Raw genomic sequence first — 25,661 nt, forward strand, 5'->3', positions numbered from 1 at the left:
TCTCTGCAAGGAATTCTGGTGTGATTCAACTGGGAGAAATAACCACCATGTCTTAGTTTCAGTTCTCCCAGAAACAGACCTTTAGATGAGGATTCAAGGGCAAGTAGTTTATTTTGGAGGTCATCCCAGAAACTACCTGTAGGGGGGTGGAGATGTGAGACAGGGAAGGGAAGGAAATCAGGTATCACTGAGGACAACCAAGCTTAATCCTGCTGGGGGCTTAATCCTTCCATAAACTGGCCCGACGCGATGGCTCACGCCTGTAATCCTAGCACTTTGGGAGGCCGAGGCGGGTGGATCAGGAGGTCAGGAGTTCAAGACCAGCCTGGCCAAGATGGTGAAATCCCATCTCTACTAAAAATATGAAAATTAGCTGGGCATGGCGGCGGGCACCTGTAATCCCAGCTACTCGGGAGGCTGAGGCAGATAATTGCTTGAACCCGGGAGGCAGAGGTTGCAGTGAGCTAAGATTGCACCACTGTACTGCACTCCAGCCTGCGCGACACAGCGAGACCCTCCTTCCAAAAAAAAAAAAATCTTTCCATAAACTGAATCCTTCTGGAGAAACTCTGAAATGCAGTAAACACCTTTCTCAGTGTTATTCTATCTGCTGGCTGAGGTTGTTCACTATTTATTCACTAACACTCATTGCTTATTGGTTGAAAGTATGCATGGAGTGGATTTCTTCACCATCACTTCCAGTTTCTCCATAACAAAGCAACATAAAACCATGAAGGTTCTAACATTTGGAAGTCCAGCAGGCATGCACAGATAAGTGTAGGGGAAAGGAAGTGGGGCACCACTGGAATAACTAATGTTATAACTAATGTCTTACTTATAGGAAAATAATTCACTTGAAATAATGAATGACTTCCCTTTTCTAATCTTTAGATTTAGAGGAAATGAAACAAGGAGACTAGAAGCACAGACTTTAGAGTCAGAGTGATGGAGATTTGAACCCTGGCTCTGCATGTTGGAGTACTGAGCAGATGAAATGAGATGGTGCCTATATTCCCTACAGACACTTATTGGACAATGTTAGATGTTCTTGTTATAGCTCACATTCAAGATTACATGTGCAAAACTTGTACAGGAATGTTCAAAGCAACATTATTCATAATAGCCCCAAAGTGGAAACAACCCAAATATCCATCAACTGTTGAATGGATAAATAAAATATGACATGTTCATGCAATAAAATATGATTCAGCCAGAAAAGGCAATGAAATCCTGATGCATGCTACAACATGGATGAACCATGAAAACATTTCACTCATGTTTTCCTTAGCCAGTTGCAGAAACAACTCATAAAAGGCCACATATTGTGTGATTTTACTTGTAGACAATGTCCAGAATAGGCTAACCCTCAGAGACAGAAAGCTGGTGGCTCCTGAAAACTAGGGGGTTTGGGGTCCAATGGCGAGTGACTGCTAATGGGTTACTTTTTAAGGTGAAACATAATGATGGTTGCACAAGTCTGAAAAACCATCGATTTGTACACTCTTTTTTTTTTTTTTTTGAGATAGAGTCTCACTCTTGTCACCCAGGCTGGGGTGCAGTGGCACCATCTCAGCTCACTGCAACCTTCGCTTCCAGGCTCAAGTGATTCTCCTCCTTCAGCCTCCCAAGTTGCTGGGATTACAGGCACCCACCACCATGCCTGGCTAATTTTTGTATTTTTAGTAGAGACAAGGTTTCACCATGTTGGTCAGGCTTGTTGTGACCTCCTAACCTTAGGTGACCCGCCTGACTCGGCCTCCCAAAGTGCTGGGATTACAGGCGTGAACCACTGCACCTGGCCTGATTTGTACACTTTAAATTGGTAAATTGTACGATATGTGAATTAGATATTAATAAAGCTATCACAAAAAAGATTACACCTACAATAACGTCAGTCTCATTCTAATTTCAATGCTGTTTGAATGGGAGAGGATGGCCTATCCCCTTGGACATGTCCATGGATGTGTGTCATAGGGGGCAACATCAATGTGACTAAAAGATGAGGCGCCACTGCATTAGAAAAATAAACATTAATCTCTTGTTTCACTAACTCAATATGACAGCTTTGCCCCTGGGACCCTCCTCTTGCCTTCATTTCTCTCAGGGCAACGCAAAAAAAAGTACAAACCAGGAGGGAAAATGAGGTTTGAATAATAAGTGGCTTTCAATTAGCTGCATTGAAAACTGAGAGTCGACTTGTATTAATTTTCACGATCAAATTACTTCATTTTGTTTCTTCCCTGACTGCTAGGGTAATTTTATGCCAGAATTATTTTAGTCATTCTAATTGTGCATGCATCAATATTTAGTGGGTGTTTACCTAACCCACAGCACACCCAAATGTTTTTGCTCCCCCAGAGACCATGGTAGTGCAACATAATATTAATAGGTGGTGCGTGGTATGGAGATGAGGTTCCCTTTATTTCTCGTCCTTGTTTGTAAGGAACATTCAGGTGGTGTTTCTTGGAAAGCAACTTAAATGTTATTCAGATGCACCTACAAAACTAAAAGCAGTACTGTGGATGCTATGGGTTCATTATCTGATACTAAATGCAATTCTACCACCGATGTTTCATTAGGGATTCAGTTATGTAAGACAAATTAAAATTTATCATTTCTTTAGAATTTCCTTTTTGCAAAACACCTTTGCTGTCTGTCATGTGTTTGAATTTTTCTGTCGCTGACAGTGTTTCTTCTCCCCTTTTCCTGTAGACGCTTTCCCCTTTAGTTATTTTATTTTGTTCTTGAGATGGAGTCTCACTCTATCACCCAGGCTGGAGTGCAGGGGCATGATCTCAGCTCACTGCAGCCTCCACCTCCCAGGTTCAAACAATTCTCCTTCCTCAGCTTCCTGAGTAGCTGGGACTACAGGTGCACACCACTACATCTGGCTAACTGTTGCATTTTTAGTAGAGACAGGGTTTCACCATGTTGGCCAGGGTGGTCTCAAACTCCTGACCTCAAGTGATCTGCCCGCCTTGGCCTCCCGAAGTGCTGGGATTCTTTCTCCTTTAACTAACACTCTCTCACTTACTCTCGGCAGGCCATCTCCTCCTCTCACTTCTACTTCATTCTCCTCTCCCTCCTTCTCTGTTTTCTTTTTATTGACCCCTTTGTATTTTCTTCCTAGCTCGCAACTGGGTAAAACCCAAGATTCAGCCTTCAGCCTTTCTTTTAACAGCTACATCATTTCACTTCAATTCTCTTGGTTTCAACTCTGAATCTTGGGCTGAGGACTCTGCAATAAATGTGAACTTGACGCTGGAAAGTTTTTAATGGGGATGGCCCAATTTATTTTGTCCTAATGTCCAAAAGTGAATTCCTTATCTCTGGGAACACTTGGCAATGGTGGTACCATTTTGACATGCCCTCTCTTTCCCTTCATTCCAAGGTGGGTTTAATTTCCCTTTGCAAAATCTCTTGGACCCGCTCCCTCTTTCCATTCCTTTTGACCCTTCCATTTTCCTGATGGCCTCCTGACTAGAGTGACATCCCAGAGGGTCAGCATGTTAATCTGGACAGTCTACAAGGTTTGAGAATCTCTCAGGGAATCATCCTGAGGACAGACCTCAGTGCTGCCTTCTCACTCCCTCTATCTTTTCCCAGGGTCCAGAACCACCTCTTCCCTGCACTACTCCCCAAAGGCCTGTGGGGTGTGATGATGCTAAGAGCAAGCCTTGGGTAAGAGAGCAGGATAAGAAATGGGGCAATGCAGGGGAGGACATGGGGACCAAACACAGCATGGACCACAGGGCCTTGGGGATGTGGAAGGAGAGAGAGAGAGAAAAAAATACCAGCGGAAAGGTTTCCTGCCTATCCATTTCCTGCCTGGAATGGTTGACGACAACCAGGATGCCGCAGCCAGGGGAGACACAGGGGAGGAATGAGCCGAGGAGGGGAGGAAGTTGTTCCAGAATGGCTTCTGTGGATGCTAAGGCTTGGTGCATGGCACCCGACACAGACTCGTTAAATATTCTTTTGATTCCATACAAATGTCGGTCAGTTTATTGTATTATTGGGATTACAGACTGTGCCTCCCCCTGCCACAATAAGGTAAAAGGGGTTGCATTGCACTTATTCTTGGACTGAGGGAGGTGGCCACATGAACTACGGCAGATAAGTGGAGTTTATAAGCTGCAGCAGGCTATTTAGGGCAAGAACTCTAAACTCTTTATGGCACACCAAGACTCTGAACCTTGAAAGTGTGTGCCAACTAAACATAATTGCTGATGAAGTTAGAATTATTCATATTTTATATTATCAGAGATAAATGTAACTTCTGATTAATATGAGAAAACCCAAGTAACCCCACCGAATGGTTATAAAGATCAACTCCAACCAAGGAATGTGATGACTTAGCTGACACACGTTAATGCAAGACTTGATGTAGGAGATAGTGAAAATGGGAGTATTGGCTAATGAATTAATGCACCTGTTCCTGCATTCAACAAATATTTATGGAGTGCCGTTTACATGCCAGGCAGTGTTCTGGCCACTATAGGCAGAGATGATGGTGAATAAAACATTCTCTGCCTTCAGAAAGTTCCGAGGCTAGTGTGGTTCAGTCAAGTAAGTGAGCAATTGCACGATAACAGAATTTCTCAAAATGTGTTCGTTACACCATTTGCAACAGATCACCTGGGATGTGTGTTAAATGTGCAGCTTCCTGGACTCCACTTCCCAAATGTTCAAATAGACTTTCCTGCAGTGGTGCCAGGAATGAGCATTCCTAACAGACACCCCGGGAGAGCTGCTTTCCCATTACATTTTTGGAATTGCAGTCCCGTAAGTTTAGTGTGCCATGATGGAGAGAACCCAGGGGACTATGGGAACTAAAACGGGACCCCTATCCCAACCTGGAGACTGTGGAGGGATCAGAGAAGGCTTGCTTTTGGAGGTGGTATCTGAGTTGAGTCTTGGAGTACGAGGGGCAGTAGCGGAAGACAGGAAAGCTAGAGGGAGCAGTGCGCCATGAAACACGATGGAGCTGGGGTGTCGGGGGCCCATGAGTGTTTCTATGAAGTTGGGGCACAGAGGAGTGTGACTTGGAGCAACAGAGGAGATGGGGCAGGTAAATAGGGACCTAATCCAGAAGGAAATTGGGAGAACCCGACTGACATGGCCATTACCACATTTATTTGGCACATGGGGTAAGTTCAATATTCCCTGTAATCTCCCAGGAAGGGAACTTGAATGCTGGGCCAGTCCACTGTTGGCCAGGAAAACTCTAGCTGCTTACTTAAAAGAGAATGGTATTGAATTTCTCACTAATAAAGGGGATGTCTTGCCATAAGGTATTTGAAATCAGAGGTCTTCAGACATTTTTGCTTATTGCCCCTAAAGGATTTTTTTTTTTTTAATTATTCTCTTCCTAGCACATTTTAAAGTGGATACCTAAAATTTTCGTCTTATGTCTAAATGGTTGTAAATAGTAGATACCTAACATTTATTATATTGACATTTTGAGTTAAACTATGATATGATTCTTTTAAATATATCCAGAACAATCAAAATATCTTGGCAGTTCAATACTTCCAACATGTTACAACATTTTCAAAACAGATAAACATGTTCTCTTGTTAGCAGTTGGAAATTTTATGTATTTTTTTCTTCTTGTATCTGCAGTTCTATTTTACTTCCTTCACTGAATTTTATTCACTATAATATATTTTATACTTAAATGTTTCTTATTGATTTCTCCTCCCATTTCTCTGTAATGAATGTACATTCATATATATAAATATAAACATATATGGAATAAAAATATATGAATATGCATATGAAGATAAAAGCTAAACATATAAATATTACATATATGTGGTCATATAGTTACCATAGACTTCTGTATCAACCACCTTCTAGATTGAGTTAACATTTTAATTATTAGTCATAGATAACAAAATATTACTATAAAATTTTTAAATTATTAAATATAAAAAATAAAGTATTAATTTGATGGATGTGGCTTTTTTCCAATTTTTCAGGTATCTTAATATGAATGCTACTTATTAATAGAAAAATACAGGTTTCAGCATGAATTATATTGCTATTTTAAAATTTTTTATATGTGTATCACTGAGAATTTTCATTCACAGAAGTGAGTAGGTGGGGATGGAACTAGATTTGAAGAGCAGGTTTACTCAATTTAAAAATCCATCAATATATTTCTCAATATTAGCATATTAAATAAGCTTAATCATATGATCATATCCATAGATGAAGAACAAACATCTGACAAAATTCAACATCCTGTTATGATAAAATTCTCAGCGAGTTAGGAATAGATGGGACACTCAATTTTTAAACCTCCTTTTGAATTATACATCCCAAATTACATTTTAAGATCAACTGACAACTAGGTTAGGTTCTTCTTCACTTTTGCTGGAAGCTGAGAATTGGAAACAAGATTGCTGGCAAAATAATTTATTATTCAATTTTAGTGTCCAGAAATTAAACCAAAATGGGTTTAAACCCTTATCAAATGAATACTAATTATACTAGTTTTTTTTTTTTCTCCGAGGCATTACGTTACCTAAGTATACTCAGAGTTGGGTAAATCACAACAGCGTTAATGTTAATCTCAATATAATACAATATTGTGAATGAAATATTTTTGATAAAATGCTTTTATCTTTTGTTTGTTAAATATATTTTAGGACAACTTTGTAACTGAAGATTTAACTCATTCAACTTCTGGAATATGTTCATCATGTAATTGGCAAAGCCATTTCACGCTGTCAAGTCAAACAGCTAAATCAAAGTATTTAAATTATTTTTGAGTTTTATGGCCACATTATATTTAATGATCAGCTGTTAGAAAAAATAATTGACTTCATATTTCCGTTCAAATAAACACATTAACAGTGTACTCATGACAATCATTTTGTTTTATTTTGTTTTTAACAGATAGACAGTGTTTTGCTGAGTTTGGGCTGCTTTTCCAAAGTACCAGAGGTGGCTTATCAGCAACAGGAGGCTTATCAACAACATAATTGTTTTTCACAGTTCTGGAGGAGGCAAGTCTGAGATCAGGGTGCCAGCATGATTGGGTTCTGGTGAGACTGCAGAACTGCTGGCTCTGCAGGTTGCTGGCTTCCTTTATCCTCCTGGGGCCAAAAGAGGGCAAGAGAGCTCTCCAGGTTGTAAGGGCACTAATCTCATTCCTGAGGGCTCTACTGCCATAGTCTAATTACCTCCCAAAGACTCTACCTCCAAATACCATCACATTGGGGGTTAGGATTTCAGCATATGAACTTGGGGGTTGAGGTGACACAAACATTCAGTCCATTGTCAGCAGACAGATAGAGCAGGAAGTTTGTTGTTTGTTGTCATTGCCATGGTTTTATTATTTAGATCATTTCCGTGGGAAAATTCAGAGCATGTTGAGGTGGCCAGTTGCATTGAGCCAGAGACATATGAGAAAGGAATCACAGGAAACGAGGGAATTAGGCAACTGGACAAGAACATTCTAGGCAGAGGAAACTGCTAGATCAAGGAGGGTGTCCCATGTGTTTGATAAGAAGTAAGTAGGTCCTTGGGACTAGAATGGAGTAAATGAGGGGGTAGAAGTCAGCTGTGGTCTAAGAACTACAAGGGCCAGATCATCCTTTTAGCCATTTAAGGATTTTGGCTTTTCTCTAGGTGAGAAGGGAGCCTTTGCCAGGTTTTCAGTAGATGAGTGATAAGATCGGACTAAAGTTACGAAAGGAATTTTTTTCTGGTGCTGGGTTGAAAATGGACTGTTGGGAGACAAACGTGGAACCAGAGGGATCTACTGGAGGCAGCTGCAATGCTGGCAGCGGGTGATGACGCCTAGGGCTAGGTTAGCAGCAGTGGAGGGAGTCAGAAGTGGTCAGGTAGTGGATACGTTCTGAAGGTAGAGCCAGCAGCATTTCTTGGTGCATTGGATGTGTATTGATTCCAAGAACAGAGTCAAGGGGAGTCCAGTGCTTGCATGCTGTGCTGCTGAAAGGATGAAGTTGCCCTCACTGAGACAGGGAAGGCTATGAATAAAGTGAATTTAGCACATGTAACTTTGGGAGTAAGAGTTAGAGTGGGCTGTGAGATCACAAGTGAGTTGACAACCCTGTAGGAAACAGGGAGAGGTTGAGTCTGTGGAACAATATGGGTGGGAGGAAGAGGAGGAGGTTAAAGAGAGAGTGAGAAAATTAAGAGAAGCTCAAGGAAGTGTCTAGGAGGTGAGTGAAACTCCCTGGTGGTGGTGAGAGGAGACAAAGCATCCTTTAGTAATTAGAGTTATCATCACTGTTGTATTTCCTTTGGTGATTGTGGTAGTTTCCTAGGGCTGCCTTAACGGATGACCATGACCTTGGTGGCTTGAATCAGCAGCCCACAACTTTTATTGGTACCAGCAACTGGTTTCATGGAAGACAATTTTTCCACAAGTCTTTGTGGGGGTAGGGGAGATGGTTTTGGGATGATTCAAGTACATTACATTTATTGGGCACTTTATTTCTATTACTATTACATTGTAATATATAATGAAATAATTATACAACTCACCGTAATGTAGAGTCAGTGGGAGCCCTGAGCTTGTTTTCCTACAATTACACAGTCCCATCTGGGCGTGATGGGAGACAGTGACAGATCACCAAGTGTTAGATTCTCATAAGGAGCACACAACCTAGATCCCTCACACGCGCAGTTCACAGTAGGGTTTGTGCTTCTATAAGAATCTAATGCCACCACCGATCTGACAGGACGCAGAGCTCAAGAGGTAATGTGAACAATGGGGAGAGGCTGTGTATACAGGTGTAGCTTCACTAGCTTGCCCACTGCTCACCTCCTGCTGTGCAGGTTGGTTTGTAACAGGCCACGGACTGGTACCAGTCTATGGCCCAGTGGATGGGGATCCCCGGCTTAAATAAAAGGAATCTAAATCTATTTGCTCACAGTTCTGGAGGACAGACTTCTAAAACCTAGGTGTTGGTAGGGCCACAGTCCCTCTAGAGGCTCCAAGGGAGGCTACTCACTGCCTCTTTCAGCTTCTGGTGGCTCCAGGCATCCCCTGCTGTGGCACTGTAGCTGTAATCTCCGCCCTGTCTTCACATGGCCTTTGTCCTGTATCTACCTCTGTCATCTTCTCTTCTCTTATAAAGATATGTGTCACTGGATTTAGAGCCTATGCTAATCCAAGATGATCTGATCTCCACATCCTTTACTTTGTTACAACTATAAAGACCCTCTTTCTCCAAGGATCATATTCACAGGTTCCCGGAGTTAGAATATGGACATATCTTTTGAGGGGCCACTACTCATACCACCACAGAGTATGAATACCTCTGACCCATCCATCTTTCTTACTCCAACATCAATGCCACCAAAAATAGCTTTACTGCTATAAATTTTGTTTTGCAAGCAGATAAGAGAGGTTGAGTTTCACCCTGAAGTCAGAATGACATAGCGAAGCAGTGGCTGACAAGAGGCAGAAGGACCTGTAAGAAAGTAGTTCCCTGAGAAACTGAAGAAGTCTTGGCAAGGCTTCCCAAGACCGTAGGATTGGGCATTTGAGCCAATCTTATCTGGATCCTAAAGTTTAGAAGCGTTCAGCTGATATCAGTGCTATAATGGCATAAAATATGATCATACTATACATTCTACTTTGTAACCTGCTCTCCTTGCTTAGAAAATATTGCAATCATTTTCTCAAATCATTAAATATTTCTCAACAACACAATTTTTAATGGCTGTATAGCAGTCCATCAAACTAAAGTACCGTAATTTATATAACAAATACTTTATGGTAAGCCATTTAGGATGTTTCTACATTTTGCATATGATAAATAACACTGAAATGAACAACTCTCTTTATAAATCACTGTGAACATCTTTGATTATTTTCAAATGGGCTCATTTTAAATAACCATGAACCATGAATTGTTATTTTGTGTTAGCAATTTCTGCTCATCGTTTCCTTTATGAATTAAAACTTTTCCTTCCGGCAAAAAAAAAAAAAAAAAAAAGGAAACGAAGTTCCTGGAACATCTGGTTTATGATGTAATTTACTTTTGGTATTCAGCTGTGCTCCCAAATATTTAAGTATCTTCTTTCTAATAGTCTCAACCTAGGTTTAATATCCCTTCTGGAGATACAGATACAAGTGTGTTTCCTTCTGTGAAACTTGGCCATGACTATTCATGCCAAAGTTGTATATTAGTTGCCTTCAGCTTCTATTTCTCAGGTTGTAGGACCCAAGAAGAAAGGACAGAAGCCAGAAAGAATTAGACTGCAGGAATTTTTGTTGGGGCCAAGAAGACTCTTGTGATAATGGCTGCCATGGAAAACGGTGACATGCCAGACCATCTACATAGACTGTCCTTATAACCAATAGAAGTTAGGTATTATTATCTGCAGTACTGGTGAGCAGGTGAGCAGGCTCAGAGCAGAGAGAGCAGGTCTCACTGTCAATTAAGTAGCAGAGTTGGAATTCTAACCCAGGTCAGTCTAACTCAAAGCCACCATGTTGTACGTCAGTGGGGCTCCCATATCTTTGAACTTTGAATGCTGGTTAAGATTTCTCACCAAAATTGTGGAAGTCGTGTAGGCTTGCCAACTTTTACTTTTGCCAAGTAAGGATATCAAACAGCAACAACCACTAAGTGTGATCACCTACCACAGTGGTCTCATATACAAAAAGCTATTTTAATGCCTGAAAGAGGAGGAAAGCTATCATCTCTGAAGACAGTCCCTTCAATGAGGTGAATTAGATCTTATGGAAATTCAATATGTTGTCCTTGCTGGTGGTCAGCATCTCGCCATGGACCAGGGAAAGTGGGCACTCTCTCCAGACGCCATCTAAGAAGTACTTCAGGAGGTCACGCTGTCATCACTGCCCTGACAGAGGGTTGCTCTGGCTTGGCTGGTCAACACGGAAGGGGATGCAAGGCCTCCTCTCTGCTGTTGGAAGGGGCTGAAAAAACATTCAGCCTAGTGATAGAGGGGCATCCATTCTATCACCTCCCCCTGTTCAGGGTAGAATTCTCACACTCTGTTCCTTTCCAAGAGTGAGGAAAGGAAAGGGAGATGGTGGATGTAAAATTCAAGAAATTTAGGAGGGAGAATAAGAAGAGGGGGGAGAGAGAGAGAGAAAGAGTGAGCGAGAGAGAAAGAGAGAGAGAGAGAGAGAAATACTGGGACACATGGGGAGAAACATTTTTATACATGTTGATCTCTTAATGTATTTAGGAGAATTACAGTTGTATAGACAGAGAATCCTTGTCAGTATCCAAGAGAAAAAATCGAAACAGAGCTCAGGGATCTTTCAATCTGTCTTTTCCTAACAGAATTTGCTGATTCACTGTGTATGGAACGCAAGGCATGCAGGAGCGCGCCTTACTCCTCACGCACACCCAAGCCTCAAGGGCAAGGAGGGGTCTGTATCTCTAATTATTGGTCTGGAATAAACATTTAGCAAATAATTGATGAATCAGGGAGTGGACTAAAGCTAATCATCGGGTAATCTATTATTGTTTAATTTCAGTGGATTGCCTCTCCCTACCCTTATTGCTTCATTCTTGGATTTATAGTCATAAGTGGCAGACAAAGGCAAAGTTGGCTTGGGAGTGGTCTCCACAAATAGAAAGTCACAGGATAAGTAAAGAACACGCAAGTCAGGGTAATTTCTGACCCATCAGTCAGGAGGAGGTTCCTGAAGTCAAGTGTTATTGAATGAGAAATCTGGACCAGACATTGTACTTGACATTTAACCAGCATTTATCTCACATAACTTTCCTAAGAACACTTGAGGGAGAGACTATTAATGTTATCCCCAGTTTACAGACTGCAGAGCCCAAGGAGATGCTTAGCAGCTGGGCTTGAGAGCTATATGGAGCAAGGAAGGAACCCACACCCACCTTCAACAGCCTTCCTCTGGTCCAGCAGCTGTGAGCAGGCCTCCTTGTTGGAAGTGGACTGACTGGTTGACTCACTGGCAGTGCACGTGCACAAACACATCCAAACACATACACACGTACACACACAGACACCTACACACAGATACAGAGAGATACACATATACGTCTACATATATACACATATGCAAACACACACACGTACCTACACAGATACAGAGATACATGTATACCTCTACATATATACACACAAGCACATACATACCTACCTACACACAGATAGAGATACACATACACATCTACGTATATACACACATGCACATACACACATATACCTACCCACAGATACAAAGAGATACATGTACACAGCTAAATATATACACACATGCACACACATACCTACAGACAGATACAGAGAGATACACGTTTATGTATATACACACATGCATGCACACATATATACCTACACACAGATACCGATATATATATATACATTCACATCTATGTATATACACATGCACATACACACATATACCTACACACAGATACAGAGATGTACACATCTATATATATACACACATGCACATACACACATTACCTACACACAGATACAGAGATGTACCCATCTCTCTCTCTCTCTATATATACACACACACATGCACATACACACATATACCTACACACAGATACAGAGAGATACATGTACACATCTACATGTATATACACATACACATATACACCTACACACAGATAGAGAAATACACATCTGCATAAGTATACATATGCACACATATACATATACTGATGCAGATACAGAGATAGACACATCTACATATACATACACACGTGCACATACATACACAAATATTCACTCAAAGACACACACGAATATATAGATATGCCTGTGTACATGTACATCCACACACCTATGCATGTGTGCACATGTACAATACCCTTACACATATCTACACATGCATGTGCACACACACATATACACACATATGAATGGAGACACTCCCACACACTCCCTACATCCTCCCCATATGCCGCACATACACCCACAGACACAGACACACACCTCTACACACATGAGTACATAAACATATGTGTACGCATGTACACACACACGAATATCCACATACCTACATATGTATACACATACATACACTTACACACACACAGACACATTCAGGTACACCTACACACCTATACACCTGTACACAAGCACACCCATGCAGGTATACACACATATACATGCCCCCAGACAGATACACACACACACACACACACACACACACACACACCACTCTGCAAAAGCCCTGGTTACATACCAAGTTCTGATGCTAATTTCCATCTGACCTCACATTTGTCACAATTCATGAACCAATACTGCTATATTATTATTAACTAAAGTCTATACTGTATTCAGATTTCCTTGGTTTTTACCTGATGTCTCTTTTCTGTCTCAGGTTTCCACATTACATTTAGTCGTCACGTCTCCTTGGGCTCCTTTTGGCTGAGACTGTTTCTCAGAATGTCCTTGTTTTTTGATGACCTTGACCCAATACCTGTTGGGTATTTTGTAGAATGTTCTGCAATGATAAAGTTGCCATTTTTGTTTTTAATCACATCATACTATCAACATGATTTGCCATTGTTGGTGCTGCCCTTCACTACCTGGCTGAGGTAGTGTTTGTCAGGTTTCTTCACGGTAAAGTTGCTCTGTTTCTCTGTTTTCATACTGCACTCTGGAAGAAAGTTACCCTGTGTAGCTCACACTTAATGGAGAGTTACACTCCAAGTCCTTGAGGCAAGGAGTATTTATGTCCATTATTTATAATTCTTCAGCAAGTGAGATTTGTCTCTTCTCATTCACTTAACTGATAACTTATATCACTATGGATGAATGGATATTTATTTATATTTTGGATAATTTCTCCACATGAGTACGATATTTTACAAAAAAAGTTAAAAGTGACACAGAAACTATAAAAACTGGAATTTTGCTTGATAACAAACACCGTGGTAGTCAAGAATAGGGCACTTTTGTTAAAAGAGCAAATAAGTCTTTGGACACATAAGCAAAAATATAGCTTCAAGGATAGGGGAGGTGATAATCTTATTCTAGTCTATGTTCTTTGCACTGTACTGAAATTGTTGTGCCCAGTCCCGGGCCTAATCTTTCAGGGGAGATGTAAGAAATTGGATGCTATTCTGAGAAGTGGCTGAAGATCCCTGAAACCCTATAAAAAATGGGATCTGACTTACTTGGAATTTATAATTGAGGAGTTTAGACATCTTTACCACACATTATTTCAAAGACAGAAAAAAGGCATGGTCCAGCCCCAACTACTGGCCATCTTCTCCTAGTCTCCTCACCCCTGCCCACTGTATGAAATAGATAAATATGTAATACATGATATTTGTACAATCACAAACACTTAAAACATTAGTTATTACCCTAATGCTCAAAAAGCAAGAAACAAACAAACAAACAAAAACCCCGTATTACCAACAAGATCTCTGTGATGTCCCTGAGATGATCTGTTATGGCTTGTACCACCCTGTCCATATCCTGAACTTTGGGTCACTATAACGTCAACACACAGTCATTCTCTGCTTGGCAAATCATGCCATCATTATGTTACCCTCGTCATAGCAACATGTTCTTCAGTTATTGTAACAACGTGATTTTAAAAATGTTTGAGCTCTGAAATATCTTTCAAATATTTGAAAGAAATAGAACAAGACATCCTCCGACTCCATGTGGAGAGGGAAGACAAATGTCAAGATGAATTTGGCCTAGAGGAGAAGGTTCTACTATCCCGAGCCGTCGTCTTGAATGGGAAAATCAGCATTTAGAGGCAGTGAAGTGCCTGTTCTCAGAGATGTTCTGGCAATAGACAAGATGACCACTTGGTGGGGATGTTACAGAGAGAATCCCCATTCAGATGGGCAGTTCCTTCCTCAAGTTCTCTTCTAAACTCACCATCCACCAATTCTAAGAAAGTATACATTGGAGGATTCGCAGCATTTTTCCCCCAGCATTGCTTTGTCCAGCATTTTTTTTTTTTTTTTTTTTTTTGGTGGGAAGGCAATCCTTTCTTTTGAGTAAGATGTTTTGTTTTCAGAAGGCATTTTCCAAAAGGCCCCTCTGCTGGCAGGAGGAAATGGCACATTGACCCACTGGCATCATTAGCAAGAATGAGTTGGTCCAATTGGCTCCTTTTCCCTGGAAGGCTGAGAGCAAGCTTGCCAGAAAAGGGACACTGGCCAAGCCATGATGGCCTCGAGAATAGCTTCAGGACAAAATGGTGGGGACAAACAAGAAACACGATTTAGCTCAATAGATTGGGGGAAATCTTCATTCAGTGGTAGCTCTCAGATGGACCGACCCTGACGTCAGGATGAGGACGTTCAGGGCTCAGAAAGGGTTGGGCTAGTTCTCACCTGGGGATTCTACAATTCCATATATTCCCCAACTGGTAAATAGCCTTCCTTTCCACCACCATGCACACCCCCCCTCCACTAGTCCCTGCTCCTGCAGCAGGCCTCCTGGAAGCACTGGGTCCTCAACTCTGCAAGGCCAGGAACTAGGTCTATGTTATTCACTGCTGAATTCCTTCATAGCTGGTGCAGAACTGGCCACGTAGAAGGCTCTCAATAGAAATGTGCTCCTTCCTATATTCATCCAACAAACATTAATTATGTATACATGATGTGTCAGACACTGGACTGGGCATTTGGTGAACAGTAAAGGTAAAACAATAAACAGATAAGGTTCCTGCCCTCATGAAGTTTGTGGTCTAGTATGGGAGACAGAAAATGGTGTTAAAATGATCAAAGTAAATATATAATTGTGTCTTGAGCTAAGTGCAACAAAGGCAATGAATAAGGCGTGCTGATAGGAGATACTCAGATTGGGTGACAGGAGGTGACGTTTAAACAGATATCTGAAGGATGACAAGGGAAACACCTGGGTGCTGAACTGAAAGAAGAAATAAATGAATGAGGAGGTAGCTGGCAAGAACCTCTCTCTCTCTGCCCAGAGGAAAAAGGCTAAGAGGCAGTTGGTACCCCCAAAAATGAGAACAGTGCCTACCATCCATCAGTACATGTCAGTGCCAGGGACAATGCCAGAATGATGTCATTCACTTTTCAAAACAGCCCTTGGAAGCAGGACTCCTCCTACCCTCATTTTACAGAAGAGGAACCTGAGGCTTAGGAAGGGCAGGTAACTTGCCCAGAGACTCACAGCTAAGCCAGGATTCGAACTCAATTAAAAAGTCTGTGAGACCTGAAAGCTCATGTTCTTAATACTGTACATCCCCTTCACCATCAGGGCTCATGGAGTATCCTTTCTGGGACTTCTGTGTGGCCTGAGGGTGGCTTTTGCTCACAGATTTTGCCCTCCCCTTGGAAGCCCCAGGACAGAGCAGGTCTGGGAAGTCACAGGGGCTGCCTCCAGGAGAAAAGTCACTCCTCTCACGTGGACATGCACTTGGCAGGAAACCTGCACAGGTGTTTGGCCCAGCCCAAATGTGGGAGCCACTGACCAAATTCCAAGACTCTCAGCAAAGAGCCATAACTAGTCCTGTCTCCTCACCTGGAAGCTGTTTTTCGACCGGAGCTAACTGCCAGGATGCTCTGGGCTGGTGAGGCCACAAGGATTGTGAGAGGTGCCCCGTGGCTCAGAGGACACCCAGGAAGGAATTGGGGTCTGTGGAGTGAGGGAGAGTTCAGGGCTAGCCAAAGATAACTCCAGATCCCTGCCCCTAAGCTTCCCAGCCTGCAGCCGGTAACATCTCCCTGACTCAAATGTCCGTGTGGCTGGGAGGGCAGACAAGAGTTGCCATCACTGCACGTAGACCCTCATAATTGCCTTGTTGTCCAACCCCACAGTCCCACCTCACAGTAATGGTTCACAAGACACTGCTTCCCACCCCTTGTCCCTTGGGTCTTGAGTTGGCTCTCAGCCCAGGTGGGCTCTGCTTGCCTCCCTTTACAGGGCGTATACTGCTGGGTCCCTTCCTTCCCAAGTCCTGCCTCCCCAGCATCATCCACAAAAGGCATCCTCTCCCCTCTTCCTCCTGCCCCTCATTTAACTCCAGCACGTGTTTTGGGACAAGTCTATGTTCCATTGGACGCTTTGTTTTACACGACTTCCTCTTATTCTTCATTATCCTCCTGTTTAAAAAACACGAATCACTAGCATTTATGAGGTTCCTTCTACTGTTCCAGGCAGGATATGATATGATTTTATAGCTGAAGGGATGAAGGTCTAGAGAGGTAAAGTGACCCACCCAAGACTATGTAATTAATCAGTGGTGGAGCTCAGATTAGATCTGAATACAGGGAAACCGACCTGAAATAGAGAAAGGTTCTCTCTAGCTTTGCCAAAGCCCAGCCTCGATTAGAACCTCGCCTCCCTCCAGCCGGGCACGTGGCCCACGTGGGGCACGCCGGGAGCCCAGGTGCAGTGGCCCCTCTCTGGCTCAGCACCCTTAGGTGGTGCTGTAGCGGCAGAGTGCTGGCTTTCAAGCCAATTGTGAGTAAGGGATTTATTTTTTCCCAGCCTCAGTTTTTCTCTCTGTAAATTGACCATAATAATAATATCCACCTCAAAGCATTTTACAAGGTTGAAATGGGGTGAAAATAGGAAAGATCTAGCACATAATGTATTAATTTTTATTTTTTTATTTTTATTTTTTGCCTAAAGCAGGCAATGGAATAGAATGCTTAGGAGCATAAAGCTCTGAGATCAGGCTGCAAGACTGCACTGCTGTGTGATCTTGACTAAGTCTCTTATCCTCTCTGTGCCCTGGTTTCCTCACCTGTAAAATTACTATAATACTAGAACCAACTTCATAAGGATATTGTATTCAAGGAGAATGAGCCGAGTGCCAGTGAATGGAGGCTGGCATAGAACAGGCTTGCAATAAAGCGAATGAACAAATAAGCAGCTATACACAGCCTCTGTCACAAAAAAGTACCAATAGATGTTAGCCACTATTAGTTAATTGTCATTATTATCTCTCCCTGGCATGTTTCCCCTCAGGAAAGACCAAAGCACTTTCCTCTGCCAAGGAATATCTTCCTCTACTTTCATATCCCTCTCCATCCAACCCTTCAGCCTGTCTCAGCTGGGATTTGTAGGAGTCCTGAAGCTATGGAACAGATCAGAGGTGCCTTCCCTTCCAGAATCTATTTTCCAAACTTCATTGATTGCCTGAATTTATATGCATGCACACACACACACACACACACTCTCTGTCTCTCTCTCACTCACTCCTGAGTCAGAAAAAGGACTCAGCACCCAGACACACTGCAGGCTCTTGAAGAAGACAGTATTTTCCCGGGAGCTAGAGGATTTTCCTGTTATTCTCCGTGCAGTTCGAATTCTGTCAATTATTATCCAATTAGTCATCTCTCCAGAGGTGGACTGTCATTAAAAAAATAGAAGGTGTGTGTTTGTGGGTAAGTATGTGCATGTGTTATGTATGCAGGGGGCAGGGAGGGGGAGAGTGGTCAAATAGGAAGTGCCTTGGTATTTATGTTGAAGGGCACACTGGTTTAAATTACCCACTGGGAATATGATTATGCTTAATCTCTGCTCAGTCGAAAGGGGCTGGGGCTGCTTTCTCCCCTCCCTTCTTGACTCTCTGTTCACATAACTCAGGCTGCCTCCAGTCAGCCTTTGCCCACTAGACTCACTGGCCCTGAGCACCTGAAGGTGCAGCGAGTCACTGAGAATGAGCACTTTCTTCTCGGACACAACATGGATCTGCCTGGCTGTCCCCACAGTACTGTGCGGGACAGTATTTTGCAAATATAAGAAGAGCTCGGGGCAGCTGTGGAACTGGATGGTCTGCCTGGCAGGCCTCTGTGCAGTCTGCCTACTCATCCTGTCCCCGTTTTGGGGCTTGATCCTCTTCTCTCTGTCATGTTTCCTCATGTATACTTACTTATCTGGCCAAGAGTTGTTACCTGTGGATCAGAAGGCAGTCCTGGTGACAGGTAAGCAGAACGGCGCTGCAATTTTCACTGAGGGCACGATCTGAAACTTGCTTTGCCTTAGCAGGACTTTGTCAAATCTGGCTTAAAAATAAAATACTTGGCATGGAGTAAATGAAAGCCCTCGCCCAAGTATTTTTCATTGCTTGGTTCAGTTTTTTCCAGGAGGTGCATTTGAAGGGGCTGGTAGCAGGAGGGAAGGAGAGGATGAAGTGCACCCAGACAATGAGTTTGTTAATTTCCCAGGAATAAATATTAATAGGCAAAATAACAATATTTCGTGTGTTCTGTTGTACCCAGGAATGTCCCATAGATTGTTTTTTAGGCTTAAATGGACTTTTGTTCTGAGATCATTGTTTGGTCAGGTTCTCCACCTGGACCCTTCTTCCCTAGGTATGCAAGAAAGCTTACAAGCCAAGTTCTACTGGCCCCTTGCTGTTTTGAAAGGTTGAAGGGATTCACTCACCTGGGCTGGAGACTTTGCAGTTTGCTTGGCTGCTGTCAAGAACCTTGCGTCCTGTCTGAACTGTTCCTCATTAGACCTCTAATGTTTCTTAATTGGACCAAGCTGGCAGCGTGTCCAACATTCGGTTGCCTGTTAGCTGAGCTGCCAGTTTTTCCCTTCTTTATGTGTGTGTGAGTGTGTGTGTGTGTTTCCCCACCGCAAGTGTGAGGCCAAATTAAATTTCTTTGAGTTGTAAAACTGGTTTGTTTGGTTATGGAGTTTAAGCTTGGATATGGCTGTAATTAGGATTACCCAACGTTATCCTAACCCAGAAAGCCCTGCCAAATTTAAAAAAAATCAGCTGTGGAATCATTTGTGGGAGATCATCACCCCTCTGACCATGGGCCTCAGGGTGAAGGCAAGAATGGGATGGGGATGTGGTTGGGAGAAAATCTGGGGCTTGGCAATTTACAGAGAAACAGATTTTGCTAATGTGTTAAAGTAAAACGCTTTCTTGAAACAAAATTCAAGTGGTGCTTGTTGGGGGTTTGATGTGTCAGAGAAAACAAGCTTATTTAAATTAATTTTTGAAAGTTTAACGGGAGAAAATTCAGTCAATGGGATGTTTATCTGTAAGAACGTCTGACCTCACCTGGAATCATGTATCTGGGAGTCTGGCTGGGTTTTCCACATTTTCACTAGAATTCTCAAAGGGCTTATCGGTGAAATTTGTAAGAGAGTCTCAATTTTCCTATTCTGTGTCCTGTTCTATTAGGAAAGCTTAGGATGAACTCAGGCAAACAACAGGGTAGCTGAGAAAAATGGGAATTCCTTCTTGCTTGTTTATTTTGTCAACATTCTTTATCTTCTGCATTTCAAGATGCAGGCATGAATTAACGCTCACAAAATAGGCACCCAACTCAGTGAGCCCACATCAGCCACTGAAAGGTGCCGTGTTTAGTGTTGAGTAAGGATGATTGAATTAATTAGGCAACTCAAGCTTAAGGACTAATCCCTACATGAAATGCTTATAGCAATTATGAAAGTTTAGGATTAAGATGAGTACTACATATATTTAAGGATGACTGAAATGTGACTTTCACGTTCTTTGTTATTTTCAAATTCTCTGTCATTTTAATGAGGAATGCTATATGCTCATATAATTCTAGACAAGGTTTCAAAACCTTTGTATGAAATCGAGAAATTTAAAATGAATTCTTTTTGTTAGACTAGAACTCTTTAAAGAACGAGAAGCCATGCTGAGTTTGGAATGACCTTTGTTTCACATTGGCTTATGATAACACAGATTAGTATGCGTTTTGGTGGGGCAGGACCGGCAAAAAATGTGGCAGTGTACATCAAAAGCCATACATATTGTTCCTTTATCTGATAATTCAAGTCTTGGAAATTTATTTTAAAGACATAATCTGAAACATGAAAACAAAAGAGTAGAAGCAAAACCAATATGGCACATTCAACACAATCTTATTGTTGAATAAGATTAATATTCAATATCAAAAGCAACCAAAAGGGTGATAATATATGGTACATCCTCTGGGTATGACAATGTGCGACCATTTAATATGACAGCCCCAAGAACTGTGTTAAATGGAAAACTGCCTGGGCCAAAGGAAAACTCACAGGAAACCCCAGCTTTGGAACAAGTCTGCGACCATGTCAAATGCATAGATCCCTGGGCTGGGAGAAAAGCTGTGATAACAGCTGGAAGAAAATAGTTTGTATATGGTTGGATTAGTGTACTGGAAAGAGCATGTAAATGAAAGGAAATAGTTTATAAAGGAAATAGTTGGTTAATGGTTGGATTAGAGTATTTGCGTGTTTTTTTTTCTCCCCTGGATTTCAAAATTCTCTAATGTGATTACATTACTCATATAATAAAAATACTTAAAAGAGAGCACTAAACAGCTAAAGCTTCTTTTAGTTTGTATTTAATTATGGACCCAGGCGAGGGGCAATTACAAAGACAAGTCAAAAAAGTAACCTTTTTTCCTCCCCTTTAAGCCCTTGATTTCATTTTGCTAATATGTTCAAAAGTTTGTTGCCTTAGAGACAATATAAATGTAGTAAGAAAAAGTAAGCAAGCATAGGGTGTTTGAATACATATTTGTCTTCAAGCTGCCTGAAGCCACAGCGGCCATTCAAATTTTTAAAATGTATGTGTGATGCATTTTATTTTATTTTATATTTTATTTTATTTTATTTTATTTTATTTTATTTTATTTTATTTTATTTTATTTTATTTTATTTTATTTTTTGAGATGGGGTCTCACTCTGTTGCCTAGGCTGGAGTGCAGTGGCATGGTCTCAGCTCACTGCAACCTCCGCCTCCCGGGTTCAAGTGATTCTTCTGCCTCAGCCTCCCAAGTAGCTGGGATTACAGGCATGTGCTATCACACCGGCTAATTTTTGTATTTTCCGTAGAAACGGGGTTGTATGATGCATTTTCAATGTATAACTGTAAAATGAGCAAAGAATAGACGGCATGATTGTAACAACATCTCAACCACAACATAGTGGGAGAAAACTCTGAAGACAGACAGGCTTGAGTTTGAATCTTGCATCTACCCTGCCTTAGGCTAGGTCCCCAGAAGCAGCGCTTTCTGTGAGGATTTGTGCGAAAGATTTATTAGGAGGGTTTCCAGAGAAGGGCAGGGAAAAGGAAGAAGCCAGGCAAGGGTGTGACATTGAGAAGTCCTCTGAAGATCACTTGGGCTTAATCACCCTGGGCGGACGTGGGGTAGTGTGGATCACACATCAGAGCTGTGCCAACTGGGGGCTGGAGAGCTGTCGTCTTTATACCTTCACAGCTGTCAATCATTAGTTAAGGGCAGTCACCCCTCTTCCCCCTTGGATGTGGGGAGGAGGGGAGATTTAATTCCGTGCACTTCTGGCACCATGTGGACACTGGCTGGCAAAGTGGGTTCTGGCCCTTTGGGGAAAGAGTCACAGGTGCTGGTTGCTGGGAGTGAAAGTGCACCCTGGATTGATGCACATAAAAGTGGGAGGGTTCTGGGGGAATAGGACTTTATTTGCTGCATCTTTATTACTAGCTGTGTGGACAGCTGTGTAAACTTTGGTGCTCAGTTTTGGACTTTGGGACTTCTGTTTTCTCTTCTGTAAATGGAAAATAATACACACACACACACACACACACAAACACACACACCCCTACATATCTTATACTACTATAGATGGAGTTAGCAAATGAGAGAGAGAGAGAGAGAGAAAGAGAGAGAGAGAGAGAAGGAGAGGAAGAATGACTGTATTGGGGTGGTGAGGGGGAAAGCTTGAGTAGTTAGGAACGACACGAAGGAGCAAAAAGAACAAAAGAAAAGGTTGACAAACAGAAGCATTCATGTATTCATTCAATAAATATTCACTGAGAGCCCAGTATGTGCCATGCATTTTCCAGAAGCAAAGGGAGAAGGAAATTTTAAGACCATGTAATTACTCTCAAGTGATGGTATCAAAATTCCTACTTTTCCTTCATCTTGGACACACATTCACTGGAGTTCCTGCCCCCTCCTCTGAGGTTATGCACTGTCCTTCTCAGCCTACCCTCTAAGCTTGGCAGGAGATGCACAGGTTAACTTTAATTTTCTATCCTCTGGCTTTTAATCCTGCCCCCTCCAGTCTTTCTCAAACATCTCAAATATTGAGTATTGATTCACCATCTACTGGGTACAGGGCAGACACCTCAGGGCTTCATGGACCACTGGGAAAGACATGGCCACATCCAACTGTGGCTGTGTGATGGGGCATATAAGAAACCTCCAGGTTAATTCCCAAAGTGGATCCCAGGCAGACACAGGTCTTGTGTGTGGGGCTGGTGAAAGCTTGACAAAGAAAGAGGGACCTTGTTAAGAATATAAAAGTAGTTTTCCCGAGGGAAAGTGGGAAGGTATTCCAGCCTAATTGGTTAAGTAGCTGGAATGAATATAGCTAGCACTCAATAAAGCTTGCTGCATTAGATAATTTTTTTTTTTTTTTTTTTTTTTTTTTTTTGAGACGGAGTCTCACTCTGTCGCCCAGGCTGGAGTGCAGTGGCGCAATCTCGGCTCGCAATCTCGGCTCACTGCAAGTTCCGCCTCCCGGGTTCACGCCATTCTCCTGCCTCAGCCTCCTGAGTAGCTGGGACTACAGGCGCCCGCCACCACGCCTGGCTAATTCTTTTGTATTTTTAGTAGAGACAGGGTTTCACCGTGTTAGCCAGGATGGTCTCGATCTCCTGACCTCGTGATCCGCCCGTCTCGGCCTCCCAAAGTGCTGGGATTACAGGTTTGAGCCACCGCGCCCAGCCTGCATTAGATAATTTTTAATTGAAAATTTCAAAACTGGATATATTGGAGAATGGATCCGGGAGGAGAAGTAAGATCTGTTTTCAGTGAAAATATTTTATGCTCATAAGAAAGGGTCTCAGGTCAGTGAAGATCCCTTCTTGCAATTATTGAATAATCCAACTAAGGTTCTCAAGTTGAATACCATTGGTATCATCTTGGGGTTTGGACTCCTTTGGATTGCACGTTAGATTATTTTGATGGATAAACATTGACAGTGGACTAAGAGACTAAGAGAAATAACATCTCTGTGCTCTGAGCTTTACATGCATTTTATATTTGATTCTCACAACCCTAATAATTTACATTTGTAAACAAGGGAATATGTCCAAAGTCACTGAGCTACTAAGTAGCAGAGATTGGACTAAACCCAGATCAGATCCAACGCTTACCAAAAGCCATCCTCTTAACCACTGTCATTAGAAGTGTTAGATCCATAGTTGGTATTAGCCTACAAAGGTTACCCAGAATATAAAATATGTCCACTCAACCAAAAAGTAAATATTGAACATCTATTATGTGCCCATGACTCTGCCTAACACAGAGCTTGGCAATTGATTGGGTGTAGAAGATACTTATGAAAGATGATGAAATAAGGTTACCACAGACAGGGCTAGGGATGTTTGCAGAGGGTGATGACTTGAGAAATGCCGTGTGCTAAGCTTGACTTCAGAACTGAGTCTGAGAGCAGTGAAGCATAGTTCAAATGAAATATCACTGGAAGTTGGAAATAATGAAATAGAACTTGGTTAGATTTGTAGATAGATGCTGGCAAAGCATGAGCGATAAAGTGATGGTGGATGTTGAAAGGATGGTCCTCAGTGAGTCTGTAATCCAGTCTACCAGATGCTTTTTACGTGAACAAATGTCCCCACTTATCATGAGGTTTAAGTTTTACCTTTTCCTACTACAGGGAAGCATAAAAAGGTGTGGTTAACCCAGGTGATTTTGTGAAAGTTTGAACAATGATTGTATCAGGCATTATAGATGGAGTGTTTTGATTGGGGAGTATTCGGATGGCATGGAAATCCATCCCAACTATACTGCAAGCTGCTTGAAGGCAGGAACCAGGTCTCTTTTTATGACCATGTGCCTCTTCTCAGTCTCTGGGCATGTTAGGCCTAACACAGTGTTAATGAGTGAATGCACCGTGAATGAACCACCCATGTGGGTGAAATGTCCTCTCCTTTTCATGGTCGTTAGTTGGACACAATAAGATTGTCCCAATCTGCCCACTCACTGAAGTACTTACCTTTGCTCTTCTTTTTGCTGGGGTCATTTGCATAAAAAGGGCAGAGTGACAAGGCTGAGCTGTTGGAAGCTCCATTGTTCCCTAGTGACTTAATTGTTGGCTTGCCCTGGACAAGGCTTTGTGCTGATTTGGTTCTAAGCGTGCTCCTGCTTACCCAGGAAGTGGCACAAATAGAACATACACTGGCTCCCCCCAGGCTGCTGAAACTGCTCTCTGAGGGTCACTGGTGTCCTCTAATCACCAGAGCTTGACTTCTGCTCCAGCACCGCTGACCATATTTTCCTTCTTTTCTTGGCCTCGTTAGCCTTGCAAGAACTGCATTTCCATGCTTCGCCCCCATTTCTTTGTCCTTTGACTCTTCCAGGTTCTTCTTCCTACACTTCCTCCAAGGTAACCTCTGACTCTGTCTTTACTTCACCTTCTTATTTGGCTACATTCCCTACCCACTAGCAAAGTCATACCTGCTCCTGTGGTATCAATTGTCTCCTCTGTGAGAGGATTGGCAAATCGTGGTTTTGTATACCTGACATTCTGATGAGCTCCTGACTCATATTTCCAGAATTTTAGCCTGAAACTTTAAATTTGGCATGTTTTAAAACAAATTTATTATCTCCTGTCCTGAACCTTTCCCCTTTCTTTTCTTTTCTTTTTTAAAAAATTTTTTTGCACAGAGTCTCGCTCTGTCGCCCAGGCTGGAGTGCAGTAATGCAATCTTGGTTCAC

The 25,661-nt window shown here is 42.1% G+C and overlaps 1 protein-coding gene across 1 annotated transcript in view; it reads left to right on the forward strand.

The window, feature by feature from the left end:
* The first annotated feature begins 18,411 nt into the window (after positions 1–18,411).
* HSD17B2 (hydroxysteroid 17-beta dehydrogenase 2) overlaps positions 18,412–25,661 on the forward strand; it is a 70,232-nt gene continuing 62,982 nt past the window's right edge. The window contains exon 1 of the mRNA XM_007994189.3: positions 18,412–18,887. Coding sequence (XP_007992380.2) covers positions 18,623–18,887 — 265 coding nt within the window. The 5' untranslated portion in view covers positions 18,412–18,622. The remainder of the gene's footprint in view (positions 18,888–25,661) is intronic.

The sequence above is a fragment of the Chlorocebus sabaeus genome, chromosome 5 (assembly GCF_047675955.1).
Source record: "Chlorocebus sabaeus isolate Y175 chromosome 5, mChlSab1.0.hap1, whole genome shotgun sequence".
Taxonomy (NCBI): Eukaryota; Metazoa; Chordata; class Mammalia; order Primates; family Cercopithecidae; genus Chlorocebus; species Chlorocebus sabaeus.